General features: G+C 35.1%; 1 protein-coding gene across 1 annotated transcript; it reads left to right on the top strand.

The window, feature by feature from the left end:
• LOC149029786 (ubiquitin-conjugating enzyme E2-17 kDa) lies at positions 1-7600 on the top strand. Its single transcript, XM_089142127.1, has 5 exons — positions 1-136; positions 259-337; positions 4770-4897; positions 6229-6333; positions 7089-7600. Exons 2-5 carry the CDS (start codon positions 268-270, stop codon positions 7230-7232), a joined length of 447 nt encoding a protein of 148 aa, XP_088998253.1. The 5' UTR covers positions 1-136; positions 259-267; the 3' UTR covers positions 7233-7600.
• The last annotated feature ends 12455 nt before the right edge of the window (positions 7601-20055 follow it).

The raw sequence follows: 20055 nt of genomic DNA, 5'->3' as shown, positions 1-20055 counted from the left end.
GCGGTGACCGATTGAGTGTTGAGAAAGCAGAGCAGAAGTTTTCATAAAGTTAAAGATTCAATTTTGGTTTCTCATCTCAAATTCCGGCAGCCGAAGAAAAGTTTAAAACTTGGGAAAGGAAGATAGAAATCGTCAGGTAAACACTCACTGCAACACGCTTTCCTTGCTTTTCTCTTCCTTCTCTGTGTTCCATTTCCTTTCATCGCTTCTCCTTCTCCTTCTCCTCCATCCATCTAAGACGATCTAGGGTTTCCATAGGGTTTCGCGATGGCTTCCAAGCGGATCTTGAAAGAACTCAAGGATCTGCAGAAAGATCCTCCTACATCTTGCAGCGCAGGTATAATTCTTCATTAGACAAATAAAAAACCTTATGGATAACCTATGTCTCTCTCTTGTTAAATCCATGTTCTGTTGTTGAGGTATCTGTTTTCCTAAACTCAATCTGCAGGCGTTTTTGTCTAATCTACGTATTGTTGTTATCATTATCTGCTGTTTTTTAAGTTATCATCGCTATCTTCGTCGTTGTAATCTTTGTTGTTTTTGTCCAAGCGACGTCAAGGTAGTTGCGGCTGTCCGCTGTTAGATAAATCAATTTCTGTAATGAATTGAGTTTGTTGCTTATTTTATATATCTCCATGTGGTAATTCTATCGAATTGCGTAGGCAGTGTTCTCAAGAGAGAGATTTTTCCTGATAATATGGTCATGGGGATTATTGAACTGTGGTATCCGTCGATTTTTTCTTTTTTTTGATGCAAACTGTCCTTCAAATTTAGTTTTGGAAGAAAGCACAAGGTTTTTGAGACAAGACTTTTGCTCGTTTGATGCCTGCTGGCGTGGGTTTGAAAAGCTAGACTAGATTTCCTTAACACATGGAAAGAGGAAACAACCCATTTTGAAAAGCGACTGTCTTTCTGATTCTTAAATTTGTTTCCCATGTGCGTCCTTGTTGGTAGCAACTGTGAAGTCTAAATGGAGCTTATTGCAGAATTCTGGCTATTGCTTTAGAGATCATCCTCTTTCATGAGGTTGGTAACTATTTGTGTCTTATTACCAAAAAAGAAGTTACCATTTGCATGTTGAAACTGGTGTTACAGATTTTTTAACTAGTGGAGATTCAGCGAACCTATTATTGCTTATGATGGCTGACATACTCCCTTAAAATTAAAGTTTTGACTTGGTGGGAATATCCTCTTTCATGTGGTTAGTTACCATATGTTTGTTCAAACTGGTGGAGCCTTTATGAGTAGTGGAGGTTCAGCCATCTCCATCAAGCTATGTCTTTGTAGAGTTTGTATCTGATTCTATCATGGTAGAAATTTGATGTGGTAATGCTTTGTTGGACTGGGATTGTACCTTATTCAAAGTCAGATTGAAAACAGGGTCGAAATGTGGTTTCAGTCCAGTAGAACAGTTAGGCCATAATTGGGATTAACATTATAAATTTCTATTTAATATAGTAGAGGTTAGATAAGTTTGCCAGGAATCCCCGTCTTTCTCTTAGTATTAACAACCTTTTATATGTAAGTTCCATCTATTGACAGAGTAGATTTGAAGAGAATTAAGAGCTGAGTTGTTTTTAATTGTGCATGTATTGCCTCTGCAGCCTGTTGGCTGGGGGTTCCCTCCTCTCTACAGGTCTTCTTACTCATTCTTCTTATCTGATTTTCCCACTCCCCTGCAAGCTTGAGTTTTCTTTTCAGATTTTTCCTTTCTTGTAACAGTGCTCCACCATAGTGTCTGTGTATCATGAGGTTGAAGACTGCCTTGTATTGTATTTGTATCCAACACCTTTTTTTTTTCTCCCCTCGTGTCCTGAATATCTCTCCCCTTTATCTTCAATAGTTCAATGCCATTTCTATCCTTAAGTTATGTGGGCTTTAATTAAAAATCCTATCTATGGCGCTTCTTGTATCTACATACCTACCAGTCATTCTGATATTCTATTTATTTACAAGTTCGCTACTCTTATTTAATGCTTGGATTTATTATTTGGATGGGCCCATAAGTGGTCCAAACCAGGGTATCCTATCCAGGATGTCAAGAGGCCATACAATGGCTTTTGAACTTGGATCAACCATATTCTTGTCGATATGTTGTCATGTTTACCTAATCTTTATCATTGTCCATTTCAATTTATAGCATTTCATTTGTGCTGTATTTTTGTTTGAGATGTTTGGAGTCAAATGGGTCCCTATAGGAAAATTTACAGAGATGTTTTAGGGTTTTAAAAGGAAAATTTTTGAAGGGAATGGTGGAGTGGAAGATCTTGTGGTTAGATGAGTGAATAATTTCAAGGAAACCTAGATATTAACTTTGGGACGTGATCAAGATCAATGGGTTGGGTTGGGCCATGCTAAACCCAACCCTACCCTAGGGACCTAAACCCTAATACCAAATCCTACCCAACCCTATCAAAGTTTGAGAACCCCAAATCAAACACTACATTGCCCGGGTTCTCCTAAGATTGACCCGTCGTAGTTTACCATAATAGTGTTGGGTTAGCCTTGATTTACCTTGACCCATCCCTGATTTTTAACCCTAGGAACAAAAAAATATGCATGGGTTAGTGGCACGGAGGGGATTTGAGTGCTTGACCTCTTAGTTATGAAGTGTCGGTATTTGTCAATTGAGCTAATCCCTTTGGGCAGTTAGTGGGATACTTGGTTAAACTCAATTTATATATAATTCTAATTTAACTAAATTGACACAAGGTCAGGCTCAACAAACGCCACCTGACCTTCAAGGCTAGTTATTTTGTAATCCAAGCCTGCCCTTCGGGTTTAAAAGTCGAGCCAAACTTGGGTCGGGCTTAGGGAGGGTTTGCGCTGGTTCTGGCCAATAAGGTTTTATTGACACCCCCAAATTGATCCTTTGAGTTCGGTAACAATCTAACGAGTAGATTGAGCAAGACATAGGTTGTTTTAGGGGGTCTAGGGAGCATAATAATTCACGAGCATGCTGTTGTTTGGGCTGAAACTTGGAGTAAATGTTGGTAATGATATAAATATAGGAACTCCCAGCTTTGTTGGGTTTCAGTGGCTAAATTGGAGTCTTAAAATTCTAAGAATTAAAAATAATAATAATAATATAAAAAATGAACAAACAAACAAACTTTTCTTTTGGGTTGGGGGGGTGTTTGAGATGAAAGGGGAATGAACTGTAGGCTGCCAGATACCTGAATGGGGTATCCCTGTGAAAGCTTTGGATTGAGTGGGAACTGTCAGAACAAGGATCTGACTTGATCTCACCAAGAACCTCAGGATTATCAACTCTTGGAGCTTCTCCTTCAAAAGTTGACATAAACAGCAATGCACTACACTATCACACATGAAAGTACTCAAGCTTGAAGAAAATTAAGCAAATAGTCAGTCTATCTTTATTCTTCCCTCAACGGGGTATAAATAGGCTTTTAACCAGCCGTGCAGCTCAGAATGGTAATAGGAATCGAACTGCTAAAAGAAAATGAATTTAAAAGCGTACTAGACCTTGGACTCCTACTAGCCTTATGACCTGGACAGTCAAAACTGAAATAAAATATGAGAACAAACTATTCTGCTGTTAAGACTTAAGTTGGGCAGAATTTTCATAATGAGACCAGTTAAACAAGTTAATTAGACTATCGTCATACTTAGCCTAGAAAGTCAACTCGTTGGCCCATAGAATGGGCAGATGATGAGATCAATCTATGGGACAGAGGCCTAACACCCATATCTATCTACCCTAGGTTTGAATTCAAAGGAAATCAGATTCAGTACTGGATTTGCATCACCATTGTTCCACTACCAAGTTGAACTTGCTTAATAATTTTTATTTTTTATCATTCTTTTCTTTAGTCGGCGAATACAAGATTGTGTTAAACTGAGTTGTTTTTCTTTGCAAGTCATTTGGTTTGAAATAGGTTTGTCAATGCTTATTGCTAGTGGTGCATTTGAAGCTGTTCGTAATAATTATTTTATAACCGACTTGTTTTGTTTTGCAAGTCTCTGCTTTGTTTGATATTGTCGTCAATGCTGATTGCCAGTGGTGCATGAAGCTGTTTGTGATGATTAAATTATAATAACTTGTATATTTAATTGGAGAATGAGAAGCTGTAGCTGCATGCTAGTGCTAGGAAAAGTTAAGTTAAATAATTTAGTTGGCATTTGCCTATATGGTTATAAAATGGCAAGATACATTGCCCTTTTGATTGAATATGATAGGGATACATCATGCATCGATAAAGGTTGTACTGTTATCATCTATGTGAGAACCAACATGTCTTGCTCAATGACATAAGCAATGCTTTATAACCACTCCGAAGGCATTAATGGATTGATGTTAATTTTAAAACAAAATGACTAGCAGCAATGCATCACAAGCAATCCAAAAAATGTAACACGTTAGATGTGAAAAGTAAAATAAAGGACTAAGATGACAATCTAATATATATGCAGGAATGTACGACTCTGAATACACATTGGAATGTTTAAATTTGCCATGTATTTGATATCTTTATTATATACGCTTGGCACTTTTGTATGGTTCTTATTTTGGATATTCTAGCAAACATTGTGAGCTTTGTATTGTATTTGAACGCATCTCCGATTATAAAAGTGAACAACAAATTGTATTAGACATCACATATGATCTTTTGTACCAAGAAACCCATGCTGTGAAACTTGCAAAAGATCTCCCTTTTTGACAGAAAATAAGGGAGATTGTGAAACATTAAACGTGCCATCAATTATTTTATTCATCTGTTTATGATTGTGTTTTACTTTCCTTCCAGGCCCTGTGGCTGAGGACATGTTCCATTGGCAAGCAACTATCATGGGTCCCCCTGACAGTCCTTATGCTGGGGGAGTCTTTTTAGTTACTATACATTTTCCTCCAGATTATCCATTTAAACCACCAAAGGTATGCTCCCATTCTAACAGATCTTTTTGAACGTTTAAAATGTAGCCTTGCATCAATTACATTTTTCTCTTTATGTTGCTGGTGCTGGTGCTGCTGGATTATTTTCTTATAATTTGTGATGCTTAATATTTGAGGAAGTAGTCTACCTGACTCCATTAGAGGCTTTTCTCTGAGCAAGGCAGTAGAAGATTCAAACAGATGAGTAGCATGGTAGTAGATTTTATGTCACCTAAAGATTTTGATATGGCAGTTGGTCAACTAGGAGCCAGTATATAGGATCTTGGATGAATTGGTAAGTTTGGGTGGCTCAAGAAAGGGTTCTAGAACAAAACTAGGGTTAGGTTATGCTGGTATAAGGGAATCTATCAATGAAGCTTTGGTGTTACTGAAAAACATACTGCCTATTCTAGTCTGTCTTTCCGGTTTCCAGGCATGAAACTTGTGAAGATATGATTAGCGGGAAAGCTTTGAGAATTTGAGATCAAGGAGGTATATGAGAAACAGATCCAGAAACATTGGTGGAGAAAGTGGGGTCTGCCTGTGAAAGACAGGTGGCCACTGTAAATATGATTCATTTGTTCCTTTCTTTCTGCTTGCTTCTGTTTATTATTTTCTTGAAAATGTCTGCCGATCACTGTTTGGATTTGTGTTTCTTCAGTCTTCTCATCCCAGATGATGTTGGATCTTGTAAGCTCTGTTTTTGCTTTCTTTTGATTCGATCAATCTTATTACGCATTTCATGCGTTCTATAAACTGAGTAAAACACCTTTAGAAGAAATCTGCAGAGCTGAGGAGTTTTTATTAATCAGGTTGTAAAAAATGGTAGGCATACATAAAACGGGACTCACAACTGGGTCAAAGTTACTTCAAAATTTCAGGTATGGTCAGCGGTTTATTTGTTATAATCAATGTGTCGCCTTGTGGTGGCGCGCTGCTAGGTGTGGCAGAGAGAGGTGCATACCAGAGGATCTTTTTCTGTGAAGATGGTATCCTGATTCCTGGATTCGTGTTTGAAGCTTCAAGGTGCAGCTAGTTGCAAATTTATAATTGACTTGTCAATTGTATCACATGCAAAATGCCTTCTGCTTGGAAGTTACCTGTTGACAAGACTTACCATTCACAAAGTTTTGAGGACCAAGTTGCTTTTAGGACAGATAATAGATACATATATGGGCTAGTGTAGGCAGCATTTTCCAATTATTTTGATATTGTATGTTGGGTTTAATCATTAATTCGTTTTACATATTTTTTTAATGTTATTATATATTATTCCAAAACAAAAACAAACTAAACTAATCTCTAGTTTCATTCACTCTGACTGGGCTGTGCAGGTTGCTTTTAGGACGAAGGTTTTCCATCCAAATATTAATAGCAACGGAAGCATCTGTCTTGACATCTTGAAGGAGCAGTGGAGTCCAGCCTTAACAATTTCTAAGGTTACTTTCCTTAAACTTTCATATCTAACTCATGTGATTTCTTATAGATTGGTAACGGTAGCAACTGCACATGAAATGAAAAGATAAATTTAAGATCCTGAGTACTATATATAGCACCAAGAAGAGAATGTTTATTCCCTGATCAAAATTCAATCTTGTGAACAAATTATCAGAATATCAGATTACATGACCTGGGAAGGGGGTAGCTGTTGGTACTTGTTTATTTGCGCCATAAGCATAATTGGCTTGTAGGGTTAGTTGGGGTAGTAGTCTTACAGTCCTGTCATCAATATAACATCTCTGTTTAATTTAGTAGAGTCCTTTCTATCAATATAGTATGCCAGTTTAGTTTTGGTTAGTTTGGTAGTTTCACTAATGCATTTATAAAATGCACATATTCATTTCCTGATTCAAATCCCTGAAGTCTGGTGGTCCAAATTTTAATGGAAGCCTAAATAGCTAGCTAAATTCCTAAACCCTGATGGTTAACCTGCCTTTCCTAGCAGGTAGTGGGGTTTGAGAGTCCTACCAAAGCTTTAGTAGGGGTAGGTTTGGCTGTTAGTCTTTTACCCCTACACCCTTTCAATCATTCCTTTACTCCTTGGGTTATGGATTACTAAAGAATCAAAACTTAGGTTCATTTTAATTTTTATGTTAAAGAGGCTCATGCTTTGAAATTTGGAATTGCAGTGATTTGTTAAATGCAGTGAAACTTTTTCTTAGCTGGTCAAAACCATTCTTGATTTCAATCTTAGGTTTTGCTCTCGATCTGTTCCCTGTTGACGGATCCAAATCCCGACGATCCTTTGGTGCCGGAGATTGCTCACATGTACAAGACAGACAGGAGCAAGTATGAGACGACTGCGAGGAGCTGGACTCAAAAGTATGCAATGGGATAGTTGAGTTGTGTTGGTGGGTGGGTGTGGAGGCGGGCAATCCTTGCGTACCAGCTTTGATCTTTCAATATTATTTATGACTGAAGTTTGATGTTTCTCTTCACTCCTAAACTAGGCCAGAAGGGAAAATGTCTGTTTCTGCCCTCCGTTAAAAGAAAAAAGAGGGGGGAGGGACCAACTATTGGTACTTTAGATTGTTTGTATGGAATTTGAATTTCGTACTAGACAGAATTGCTTGTTAATTATATTTTGTTGATCCTCGTTTTTTGCTGTACATGATCCCATGGACTTGTAAAAATGATCCCAGAGGAACATCTAGAGAATGCTGGGGATTTGGTTTTCCGTAGTTTGAATATATATACTTTATTGGCTGAGAATGAGAATTAGTCTCACTGGCGAATGAATGAATCTAAATAATAATCTCCACACAGGTATACAACATTTTTTGAGGTGAGTAGCTTTTTATGATGTTGGTGAGACCCAAGCTCCTTTTATGTGTGTATCTGCTCTTGCTGGGGATCATAGATGGAATTTTGCTACATGAAGAGGGATCTAGTGGATGGAGAAGTTGGATAGGAGATGGTCTATCTGTTCATTTTCTTACTCCATTGAACCAAGCAAATTATAGAAGAAGGATTCTAGTTGTAAGATAGCTAATGAAATCGTAGTTAGAATTGAAATCTCATTCAAAGAGAGAGTCAAATATCTGGAGTTTTTCGTGTATCCTATGCAGATGATTCGATCGATCCGCAAGGACCATGTTTGGGAGTTTTCTTTTGATCATCTGATATTTCATTAGAAACAATGCATTTTTTTTCCTAGCCCTTTTTGTCTACCCTATTTTATTCTAAATGCATCCACTTCTTTTTTTTTTTGTACAAAGGGGCTTTATTAAGCCGGGATGGAGATATTAATATGCCTCAATGAGAGTTGAATCCACGGTCTCGAAGAGGTGTTGGTTTCAATCACTAGAACGACAAACTTGTACTAAAAGATGCTTAATGCTTCTGCTTCTCTTTTTTAAATAATGTCTGGTTGTTAGAAGTTCATATTTATGTACCTGGTTGTTCTATATGTTAAAAGAGTGCCCGTGCTAGATACATAAATCTACCCTGTGACAAGTTAGGTTAGTGATTGAAATGCTTCTCTTTAAAAATTACTAGTACAACCAAAATTTAAAGTATCGAACAACATAAGCCACCAAACATGAAGAGGGGGTTTGTGAATGTAAAGAAAAGCCTCTTGAGTCAATGCTCATTTCTTAGCCAAAGCATCTGCAACCATATTTACTTCTTTGGACACATGGTTGAAGGAGATGTATACAAAACAAATTGCCATGTGAAGGATATCTGAGATTATGGGAAAAACCTTCCAAAGAACTTCAAAGTACGCACGGATTTACAGTAAATATACAGCAAAATGTTATGACATCAAATAAGAGAATGAATGGTTGATTTAAACCTAAGAATAGTACTGTATACATGGCTTATTAAAAAGATCCACTTCCCTCTAACCAAAGCTTCAAAAATTGCCCAGCAGTTATCCCGGAAATAGTTTCCCGTTTAGTAAATGTGAAATGTGCAAAAAAAAAATTGTTGAATCATCACTCACCCTGTCTCCACCAAATGGTCTATAGTCCTGCAAAGTTATTAAACCAAATTTTCCAACCATCCATCTACCACTTGACATATCATATCAGCTAATGTAGCTAAATGCCCAAGAGATTCCTGACTCAAATCTCAGGTTGGACCTAATCAGTTTATTGGTTGATGAAGAAAATTCAAGAGAGTTCGATCAATGGTACTCTTTGAGTATAGCTTGGTAAGTAAATGGAAAATGCTTTCTAGTTTGGTAGATACATCAATTATTTGCCTACACCTAAAATGTTAATTGACATTTAGAGTTCCAGAAGCTAGTGTTATCTCTCACATGGTGTTGTCATAGAATCTCCACCTTTTGGTTTAACCACCTTAGTTGCTGGACCAATTGCCTGAAGACAAACAAATAAGTGAGAGTGGGCTGTCTCTAAGGACGGGAAGCCACCTTCGAAAAGCAGTGAGATTCTAGATGGCATAAATCTTTCCAGAAAAAGGGGGAAGTTAATGAACTTTCTAAATGGTACCCAGATGTTAGGTGTAGAAGTTAATGATCCTTCTGGGTTCTTCCTTTACCGTTATATAGAGAGGAAGTTGGATGTAGAAAATCTAACTCCCCTCCTTTCTATTCGCAGTCTTCCTCACGAAGTTTGATATTGGATGGGTCCATTTACAAGGATGATAGGAGATTGTGCCATGTGCCACCCTAGGATGTGACCCGTCTCTTTTTGGGAAATGACCAAAAGCCATATTCGGGGATCTCATATACTGCGCATATCTTCTGATAAGTACTGTTCGTTAAACATGTAAGTACAGTGCATTAAATGTCGTATTTAATGTCTTGGCACGTATGCTGTCCTTGGAGATAAATTGAGACTTGTTATGTCCCATTCGTGAAGTGGATGCCGACAGGTCCTCCGTAGATTTAGGTGGAGTTTATCCCTACCAACTGATTGGCATACTCTGGTGGATCCCTCCTTGGCTCAGTGAATCCTATTGAACCGTATGTCTTGGTCTTCTTTTGGTCTACCGGTTTAGAATTATGGTTCGGATACATAGGGAATTTTCTGATGTAACACATGGTAAATTGGATAAACAGATGACTCCCTAGAGCATGTACTTACATCTCAAACTCAATGAAAATGGGTTGGTGAGGTGATAAAGTAAAATGGGGTTCAATTTGATATTCGGGAGTTCGATTGGGCCAGCCTAGTATGGATCTTATTAGTTAGTGCAATTGACATGGTTGTGCCTGTAGTGTCCAGCATTGGATGGACACTACGTGGATTCCATTAAATCTCAGCACAAAAGAAGACGTTCAGATTATACCAACATAAGTGAAACAAACAGATTTTTCCTTTATCCAAACTAAATGATTCTTTCATGTAGTTGAGAGTTAACAAATTCTACGTGGTGCCTACCAACAATAGACATTACAAGCACCACCACATCAGACGTGGCAGCCTAGCAAAATCAGTTTAATATGAAATTGGTTAAATGACTTAATTCAACTTAGTCCATTAACATTGGAGCTTTTGGCATAGTATTCAAGCACCTAATAGTAAAGATCACAACTAAACATGTTTTTATCGATTTTGGTTATGAATTCGTGCTATAACAAGTCGAGGTCAAATCAACCTGCCTTTTAAGTTGAACCCTTGTCAAAGAAATCTCTTGATTCATATCAAAATTGGCCAACAACAACCCTAAAATTTGCTACTCTAGTTTTGAATATTTATATCAAGAATTGATGACTTCTACATCAAATGGTTATTATTATTTAAAATTTTCATTACTTGAGCCGAATGGTGATTCAGTTGACAAAAGACCAACGCTTTCATATATGAATTGAAAATTTGAATTTCTTCCGGGACCAGAAAAAAAACCTCACCTAAATTAATTATATAAAACTTCCCTGAAAATGTAATCAGTCTAGATGTATATCGGATTCAAAGAAAAATATCACTCCTACTAAGCAAACTGGTGGGAAGATGATACACTTGACACATATAACATGCAACCCATCAATTGCATATTAACTCATTACTTATTCTTTAATTTCTTTCCATTTCCATTATATAATGGAACCCATCAATCATCAATTCCATTCGTGGAATCCCATGTTTCTCTCTTTTAGTCTCCACTTTCCTCTTCTTGAGCTCCAAAATATCTTTTTCAACACAGTTTACAAAACCAATTCTTTATTTTCCAAATTTTACTTTTCAAATTTTTAGTCAAAAGTCAACTCCTAAACACAATCTCAGGAGCCAAATGACTAAACTCCAAACCCCAAACACACACTGAGAGTGTTGGGGTTGAGGGGAAGAGATGTTCCCCACTAGGCTCATGCACCTCACCCCACCTATTGTGTCTAGTGGGCCCCATTTAAGGGCCAATTACAAGAAGCTTTTGTTGAGGTCAAAGTCAAACTTTGTGTCTGTATAGCAAAGGCACTTTGATAAAATGGGCTTTTATGGGGTCCACTAGACTACTTTCTGTCCAATCTCTAAGTGACATATGTCATGATTAGCAATTGGAATTAAAGCATTGATGTGGGTTTAGTGTCTAAAGATTACTGTCTTTCTATCAATTAATGCTGCCTTTGCTCAATTATCTCATTTCATGTGTGAAATTTTTTGGTTAAAGCACTTGTGGGTTGACATTAGATTTCAAATCATTTTTAAAATAATTTTTTTAATAATAATACATTCGAAAGCTGAAGTTAATGATAACATACGCAGAAGACGTGGAGGAAGAACACTGCGAATACTTTTATTATCTGTATACTCAGTAATAAGGCATGAACCATGCATTACCTTAATTATCATCAAAACAGTCATGGAACATGCTTTTCGGGAGTGTTCGTGTTTACTACATTTCTTACTTACACTTTTAAGATTTTATTTTTCCATGCTTCAGCAATTATTATATTCTAAATGTTGAGAATAAATAAATGTGAAAGACTTATGTCCTTACTATATACTTGTGCTTGGATTTTGGACCCCGGAACTAAAGGGTCTGAAGCTAAGGCCTAGGCTTTTCTATTGAAAAAAATATATATTATCTCAACTTCACGTCCTGGAGATTCATGTTTTGTACTTTATTATTTGTCTTCCCTAGATATAATATAATTTAGATTTATAAAATTCACAGGCATCAGATCATTTTTGTCTGCAAGAATCTTGAATCCCAACTCCCAACCAAAGCTTTTTGCAAACTAAAGGAGAAATTTTATGAAAAAGAAAAGAAAAGAAAGAAACGAGTAAAGGAAGAAGAATTCAATCCAATAAATCGATGAGTCGTGCACACGAGTGGGGAGGATAGGACTCTTCTCCTCATTTCAGGTCCCCCCACCCTTACCAACCTTTAATTATCATCTTTATGTGTCATTGATTTATTTGATTTATCATCATAACTTTGTATGAGTTTTTTTAAAATTTATTGAGGAGAAGAGTTAATACAAGCAAGCACTAATGAGTGTTTGGTTTACATGAATAAAAGAGTGATCAATACAAACATGGTATCAACATATCATATTGCTCGATTTTGTCAAAAAATGATTTTTGTTCAATTAAGTAGTGGTTTTTTACTTTTGTTTAAATTGAAGATATTTTGTTTGCGAGCAGAAATCATGTGGCAACCTGATGGTTAATCATGTTATGTAGGATTCTCTATTCACTGGGGTAAAGGACGGTGCTCCTCTGACATCTTTTCACGGCAAATTTATGATGAGAGCTGACTTCTAAGTAATTATGACCGACTATATCAATGCTCAACAGTCTGACTTTCCTCCTAAATGTGTGGTGGAAAAATGTAAAGAGAACACAATCCTCTGCCCGATCCCAACTCATTATATAAAATCTAACAAGGATAATTCGAGCAATCCTGAGTTAAAAACTTTAAGCATTTCATTTTTTTTTCTCTCATGATCAGAAGTAGATAGTGCATTACCAAGAGCTACATAAAAGCAGAAACACTATCTTTAGTAGAAAGCGGAGTGAATGTGCTTCTGGCATAGTGACAATCTCTTATGAATTATCATTATTGCTTATTTTTAAAACTAATTTAAATTTGTTGATGACACTTTCGATTTAGATGGCATAGAGATGAGTTGACTTTCACTTTCATATGTTGACTTTTTTTAAAGTCAAATCATATTTTGTTAAAGCAAGTGGTAAATTCTAGCTTGATGGTGAGCTGCCACTGGGGTTCAGATTTTTCTTATTAGTTTATCTGATTTATTTGAAGTAAACACCCTCTTAATCTCAAATTAATCAATCTAATGGTCCATGGCAATGGCTAAGTTGTTCATTTTGTTATAGAAAAGCTTGGAAGTTACCATCAACATGCAAAGGGACCACTTTAATTAATTTGTATAATATTTCAGGACTAATTAAGTGGCTCATGACCAGCTTTAGTAAAGTTTATTCTCTAATCATTGATCGATTTACTAGCTAGTGGGTGATAAAGCTTAATTTGCCTTGAGCAAACTATCTTGGTTTTACTGTAATCTTCATTACCTTGACTCCAATATGAGCTCGATTATCTTGATATTTTGCTATTGTCTTTCGTCAATTAATCAATACTTGTGTTAGCCTCAAGAAAGCAATGAGAGATCTTCTATTCAGTTTCATTCAAGCATTTTTATATATTTTGCCGTCTTTCTAACGCAAACTATGAAATTTTGCGATTCTGTAACAAAGCTATAACTGCCAATGAGTCCTTCTGCACTCGATGTTTTTCCACTTGTAGTTATCTTACATAGGATTCTAACATGCAACGTGAAATATTGTAGTTTGAGGGCCTTAAGTAAATCCAATAAGTATTATGAGATTAGAATATTTCATGTGGTTAAATCCTATAATTCATTAGATTCTCGTTCAGAGATTTTTTTTTTTTTAATGCCCTTAGTATTGCAACACAAAAACCTAGATTTTGTTTTTTTTGTTATTTTAAGGACTCATGAAAGTCATCGGTTAAAGTTTATTGACAACCAAATCTCTCAAAATAAACCTCAAGAGATTTAGAAGAAAGAAAAAAAAAGTGTTGTTAATACTAATTAGGTTTTAAAATTTTTGGGGGTTCAAAGTATTAAACTAGTAACTAATTTTATGGGTTTGGTGGTGGACCCAAGGATCGAAGTCGTCTGTTCAAGTTCCGAAGAGCAGAGAGAGAGAGAGAGAGAGATGTTAAAACTTAAAAGTAATTTAAGATGATAAAAGGGTTTATAAAAAGAAAGACCCATTCATTTTATCATTTTATTTTCAAGTTTTACAAAACCAAGAAACCTCACTTGCAAATTGCAAGTTCCAACTTTTAAATTTCTTTTATTTTTACCTTAAAAAGAAATCATCATAATCAGGCAAAATTATTATAAAAGTACCCAAAGCAGATTTTGGTCGGTAAGATATCTACAGTGTTAAGTCCAAACAATTGGTATTATTAATAGATACATTTTTGACTGTTTGGTTTACTTTACTTTGAAAATAATTCAACTTCATTTTTTATAAAATTGCTATTGTCTCTTCTTTTCTAACAATGTTAAGTATCTATTGAGTTTGGATATGTAATGTCTATTTTGTTTTTCATTAAAATTAAGAAATTAAAAAATGATAATATTTTTATTTTATTTATAAAAATTATAATTTTACCTTTATTCTCAAACTTCATTTGTTTTGACCCCCTCCCTCAAAGAAAAAAAAACTCTCACTCTCCTGTTTAAGATGATGACTTACTTAAAGCTATGAGCCCTATTCCCTGCTTAACCTCAAGTCTTCTCCTAAAATATTCATATCCTTCAATGTGGCTTCTTCTTCATGGCTACGCTAGCTCCTAAACAAATCTCAAATCTTCTTCTAAAAAGTTCTTATTCTTCAATTTGTATCCTTCTTTATGGCTATGCCAACTCCTATTCAATGACTCTAGCACCAGTAAACTTGATAATGATGAATTGCAACTAAAAACATTGTTACAGTGATATAGACCTCAAATCTTCAAAGAGTTTATTTCCTTTTTTTTTTTTTTCTTTTATCTTCTTTCAATTTTTTTTTCCCTAATAACACTTTTGTGATTTGGTTTTGTTAGATGATTTCAACGTTTAAAATATTATTCTTCTGCAAATTTTTTTGCAAAACTTTCTCGTAAAAGAAAAGAATTAATTAACCGAATTAAATATTTTTACTCAAATATTTTTTTTTTTTTGAGTATTTATCATCATTGAAAGAAGTAAATCATGTTCTTTCTTCCTCTTTACCTACTATGCTTTCAAAAGTAGCATTTCCACTTCTTCAATGTCAACTTTAGTAACTCTATGATCCATGGTTTTGAAACCCAAATCAAATTGTGCAATTGTCTCTATAAAGAATACAAGAAAATGGATTTATTTTCCTCAATCATTTCTTTTCTTTATTCGACCGTTTCTTTTTAGAGAAGAAAACGGATTCGTTTCCCTCATCTTCAATTTCTATTTTGAATTTTTTTATTTATTCAATTTTTTTTTTAGAAGAAAAAAAAACTGATTTATGGTTAATTTTTTCTCATAGTTAATTAAGAATAGTATTATAACTTAACAAAAGGGTAAATATGTAAAGAGAAAACTCCAAGATTACTTTGGAGTTTTTTCAGAAAATATAAAGATCCATCATCATCAATAATGAATAAACTAACGGAACTTAATGGTAGAGGGCATTAGTAATTGTAGACAAAGTTAAATGTTGGATTAGTAATTTAAAATGTACAAGACATAAAATAGTAGTAATATCAAAATACAGAAAGCCAACAGTAATTATCCCTTGAAAAATATATATTTATACCCCCAAAAAATGAAAAATACATTAACAATATTTTTGTTTTATTAAATTTAAATGTCTGTAGATACTTGTCAAATTAGGAAAGGTAAGAGTTTTTATTGTCAAGATTCTCAATCTTTAATTTTCAAAGATTCTCAATCTTAGTATTATAAAGATTCAGATATTAGCATTCATAGAAAATGGAACTTCATATTATAACTTTTAAGTTATGATTCAAATAGAAACTAAAACTAAAGTAAAAAGAATATTATTAATACTATTTAAATCCCCTATCAATGGATAGAAGTATTCAGCTAGTGATGCAACAACACACTGCAATAATATTATGGATATATGTAATGCATCATAATATCTAAATATTTTTCATTTTCTTGCATTAAAAATTATTTTAAATTCAAATTTACCATAAAAGAGGATTTAAAAAGCTCAATTTAGAAACTCCAGTGACATTTTCATCACTCTTCTCACTAAGATATGAATTCCAAAATTTAAAATGCAAAACAAGAAAATTTATATATTATTAATTCACTAAAGGTGTTTATATTGAATAAAATAAAATTGGAGAAATTGATTGAATAGAAATCATGGGTAAACCTCTACGTAAGAATGACAGAATTTTTCATAAGAGTGAGAGACCAACATCTCTTACTTCGAAAAGAAGCATTTGAAGCTTGTAAGTAACTTGATTTTCAGTGAAGTAAACTAACAATCAATGATCCGTTAAATTATGAATTAATTCTGTACTTATCCATCTCCAAGTGACAAAATTTTATGAAATTTATGACTGCCCCAAGACCCATCTTTTTAGGGCAAATGTTTATTATTTTTTTCTTCTTACAATTAAATGAAGAAATAAATATTCATCCACTAAACCTTTTATTGTATAATTATTTCCCTCTTTTATTTATTTATTTATTTATTTATTTATTTATCATTTTGTTTATTTTTAACATTGAAGTTATACCATGCCATTTTGTATTCTTATCTTAACTTCAATCATGTGTGATTACCAAAAAAAAAAAAATTGAAATAATATTATCTTTGAATTTTTTTTTTTCTATATTTAATTTTGGACTCATGGGGTTAAACTCTTTTAATATGGAAAGGGTAGTAAATATTTATTTACTATGGTTTCTTTCTTTTCTCTTTTCAAGGTTAATTTTCAAATTTCAAGATAATATGGGTGGGCAAAAATTAATTATGAACAGAACCTATTGGGATTTGTAACACCTAGGTACACTAATTTGGCATCTGGCTCTCTAGTTCTCTAGTCCTTATATGAAGGATAGGGTGGGTTTTACTTGTCTAGGTCTCTTGTCTTCTGTCTTCGAGGTAGATGTCATTACTTACGTTGCCACACAGCTTGATTTCTCTTTTTTCGATAGAAACTTATCTCAAATCTATAATTAAAGATTCTGTCTTGTTTTAATGCATAATAGTCTTTATATTATTGTTTTTGAAAAAACTATTCTAGGCGGATTTATGGGATATCTTTTAGACGAGTGTTTTCCCGTTATAAGCATGGGATGTTTAGGATTTGATTGATTTGTGGAGGCCGAGATTTTTTGCATCCTAAGAAGATTAGATCATGCACAACTTCTCTCTTTTCACGTTGATGACATATGGTACAGTGAACGAGCTACTTTTTTATATTCTCTTTACACCAAGAAAATTTCAATGACCTTTTGAACCTTGCCCTTTTTGCTTGAATGTTGTGCAAAAAAAATAATCTTTTCATGATTTGTTTAAAGGTTTTGAGAATTAGTTTTTGAAAATGAGTTTTTATAAAACTAGCTAAATTGTCATTTGAGATCCAATTTTCTCTATTTTTTTTTTTTTTGGGTGAACAGAACCGGTTTTCTAGTTAGGTGAATTCAAAGAAAAGCACTCTTGTAATTTTAAAAATTATCAACTAGCTAGGAAGGCTTACTTGGTTCAGGGCCAAAGTTACTGGTCATGTTCCACTGATTGTATTCTAAGTCTTTGTTCAGTTTCCAATCCTGCCCCTGTTTCTTAATGAAAGCTTGATTATCAAAAAAAAAGTAATGTTATAAATTATCTGCTCTCGTAAAACAAAAGTTGTCTACTTGTCAATTGTCATTTCACTCTTTTGAATTCATTTTTTTTTACTTAAAACGCTTTTGCATATTGTTGCACCCATATCTGTCCTTCAGTGAACTGTTGATGATTCTGATTGTCTTGACTTTTTTGTTCCACAAAGTAGAGTGCAGGTGCTGTGACTTGAGTGGTCGGTAGCCGCCTCCAAAAGTCAAGTCAAATTTGAAAACGACACCCCTTATAATGGGGCTTTAACCACTCAAGTTGAAAAGCTTAATGAGAGTTTTTTAAAGTAAATAAACATTACTCACAAATATAATAGGTGAATGGTATTTATACTTAAACTTGACTTTCTTGAACAGTTAGATCATTTAGTTGGCTTGAATTTCCTCTTATGATTACTCGTCATAAGGTTGGAAGTTCCACTCCGTCCTGTCAAAGACTGACATCGGGTATGGTAGGGAAAGTTGGATAGGATAGCGCGTTGCATTGTCAAGCCAACAATATGGCAATTGTGTGCCCAACAGGAATGTTGAGGGAAAAGTCCCTTTAGCGTATCTATTGATTGGTATGTATGGAAAAGCTTCTTCAGATGCGAATCTTTGTTCATTGGAGGTCAAGTTGAATCCATTGACACAAGATATGCTCGAGCACCATTGGTTGGGTTAACCGACCAATCCTTCCGGTGGACCCTTGCTCGACTACAAGGGCTCGGGTTATACGACACTTGTTGTTTACACACGTGGTGATCTTGTGGACTCTCAATCTAACCCCTCAGCTGATTACTCTTTGGGTTAGCATTCCTTGAGATTGGTATCCCACACTAATGAAAATCCACCCAAGAAAGAGAGAAATGTCAACTGGGCCTAGCTCCTACGAGAAGAAAGTTCCAAATAATATCTCACCACCACTCAGGGCTGAGAGCTTGAGATAGGCTACGCAGCCTGGTAACCAACGCCAACCTTGCATCTCTGGAGGCATTGATATCCGGGAAAATTACGTGATTAGCTACTTTAAGGTAAGGTTTCTCTTTGCAAAAGTAATCATTCAATGTTTTACTTTACAAAACTAACAAAAATATTGATTTTTCATCACTTTGGACATTTTGACCTCTAAAATTGATCAATACCAATATAGGGGTGGAAATGTCCAAAGAATATGATAAATTAATGAGTTTTTCCTTTTGGACAAAATAAAATTTGACTCTTCAATGTGTAAAATCAAACTCAATTCAACTAGTTTATTAAGTGAAACATTAAGCTATTATTTTATAAAAAAGAAAACAAAAAATAGCTCAATTTATGAAAAATTTGAATTGATCTTTGATATACCAAATGTCAAACCTCACACTCTTACAGTGTTACACCTGTTTAGATACGACACTTTGAATCAACTCGCATAGGAATTTTACGTAAAGCGCTTAATTCTTAATTTATTTATCTAATTAAATAAATAAATAAATAAATAACTACGGTTCACAGTAAAAAAAGAGAGAGAGGGAAGGAAGGTTTGGTCGGTTGTGATCCGTACCTTGCGGGGCTTTTCCAGTGAAGGAAGTGAGTGACTAGTGAGTGAGTGAGTGAGGATTTGCTGTCAATAAATCAAAACACCAGGGTTAACTACGGAAAAACACTGCCTCTCCAAAAGACCAAAGTGCAAGTGGGTGCCTTGCTGCTGCTGCTGCTGCTGTGGCGTCGTGCTCGTTAAAAAGAAAAGTCGCAGAGAGACAATATAAGCCAGATATCCGTACGCTTCGAACAACCAAAACAAATTAATTAATTACCTCCTCAGTCCTCACTCCCCCTCTCCGCCTCTCCCAACCTTGCATTCAAACCATTCAAAGCGGCGCGAATTCCAAGGTTGCCCCTCTCCCCCACTTGCCAGTTGCCACCTTCTTCTTAGCTGTTAAACCGGAATAAAAGCCAAAGTTAAAAAAAGTTAAAAAACGCAACAGAATTGGTAAAATAATATTTCACGTGAAACGTCAAATGACAAAATTACCCCTTCATCCGACGACGATCTCTTCTTCTACGCTTGCTTCTAACCGGTTTTTGGGGACCCCAAGGAATTGACTGGGTTAATTGTAAAACGACCTATACTGCGATGGTCACGTGACCTCAAGAATCTTCTCTTGCCTTGCCATGCCATGCCATGCCATGTCAGCATTGCGTAACCGGGTCTCGCCCGCCCAGCCACCCAGATGCGGAAGCGGCGGGTCGACTAAGTACCGTTGCCGGCATCTTTCAACCTCCGTCACCTTCTGTTAACTCAGACAGACAGAGACGTACTTGTTAAATTAATAATAATAAACTACCAAAAATAAATTTCAGAAAAGAAAGAAGAAAAAAAAATAGAAACTTGGGG

Source organism: Hakea prostrata, chromosome 1, assembly GCF_041222555.1.
Source record: "Hakea prostrata isolate BN-2017 chromosome 1, UWA_Hpros_2, whole genome shotgun sequence".
NCBI classification, from domain to species: domain Eukaryota; kingdom Viridiplantae; phylum Streptophyta; class Magnoliopsida; order Proteales; family Proteaceae; genus Hakea; species Hakea prostrata.
The sequence above is the reverse complement of the archived record's forward strand: the minus strand, read 5'-3'. Positions and strand labels throughout refer to the sequence as shown.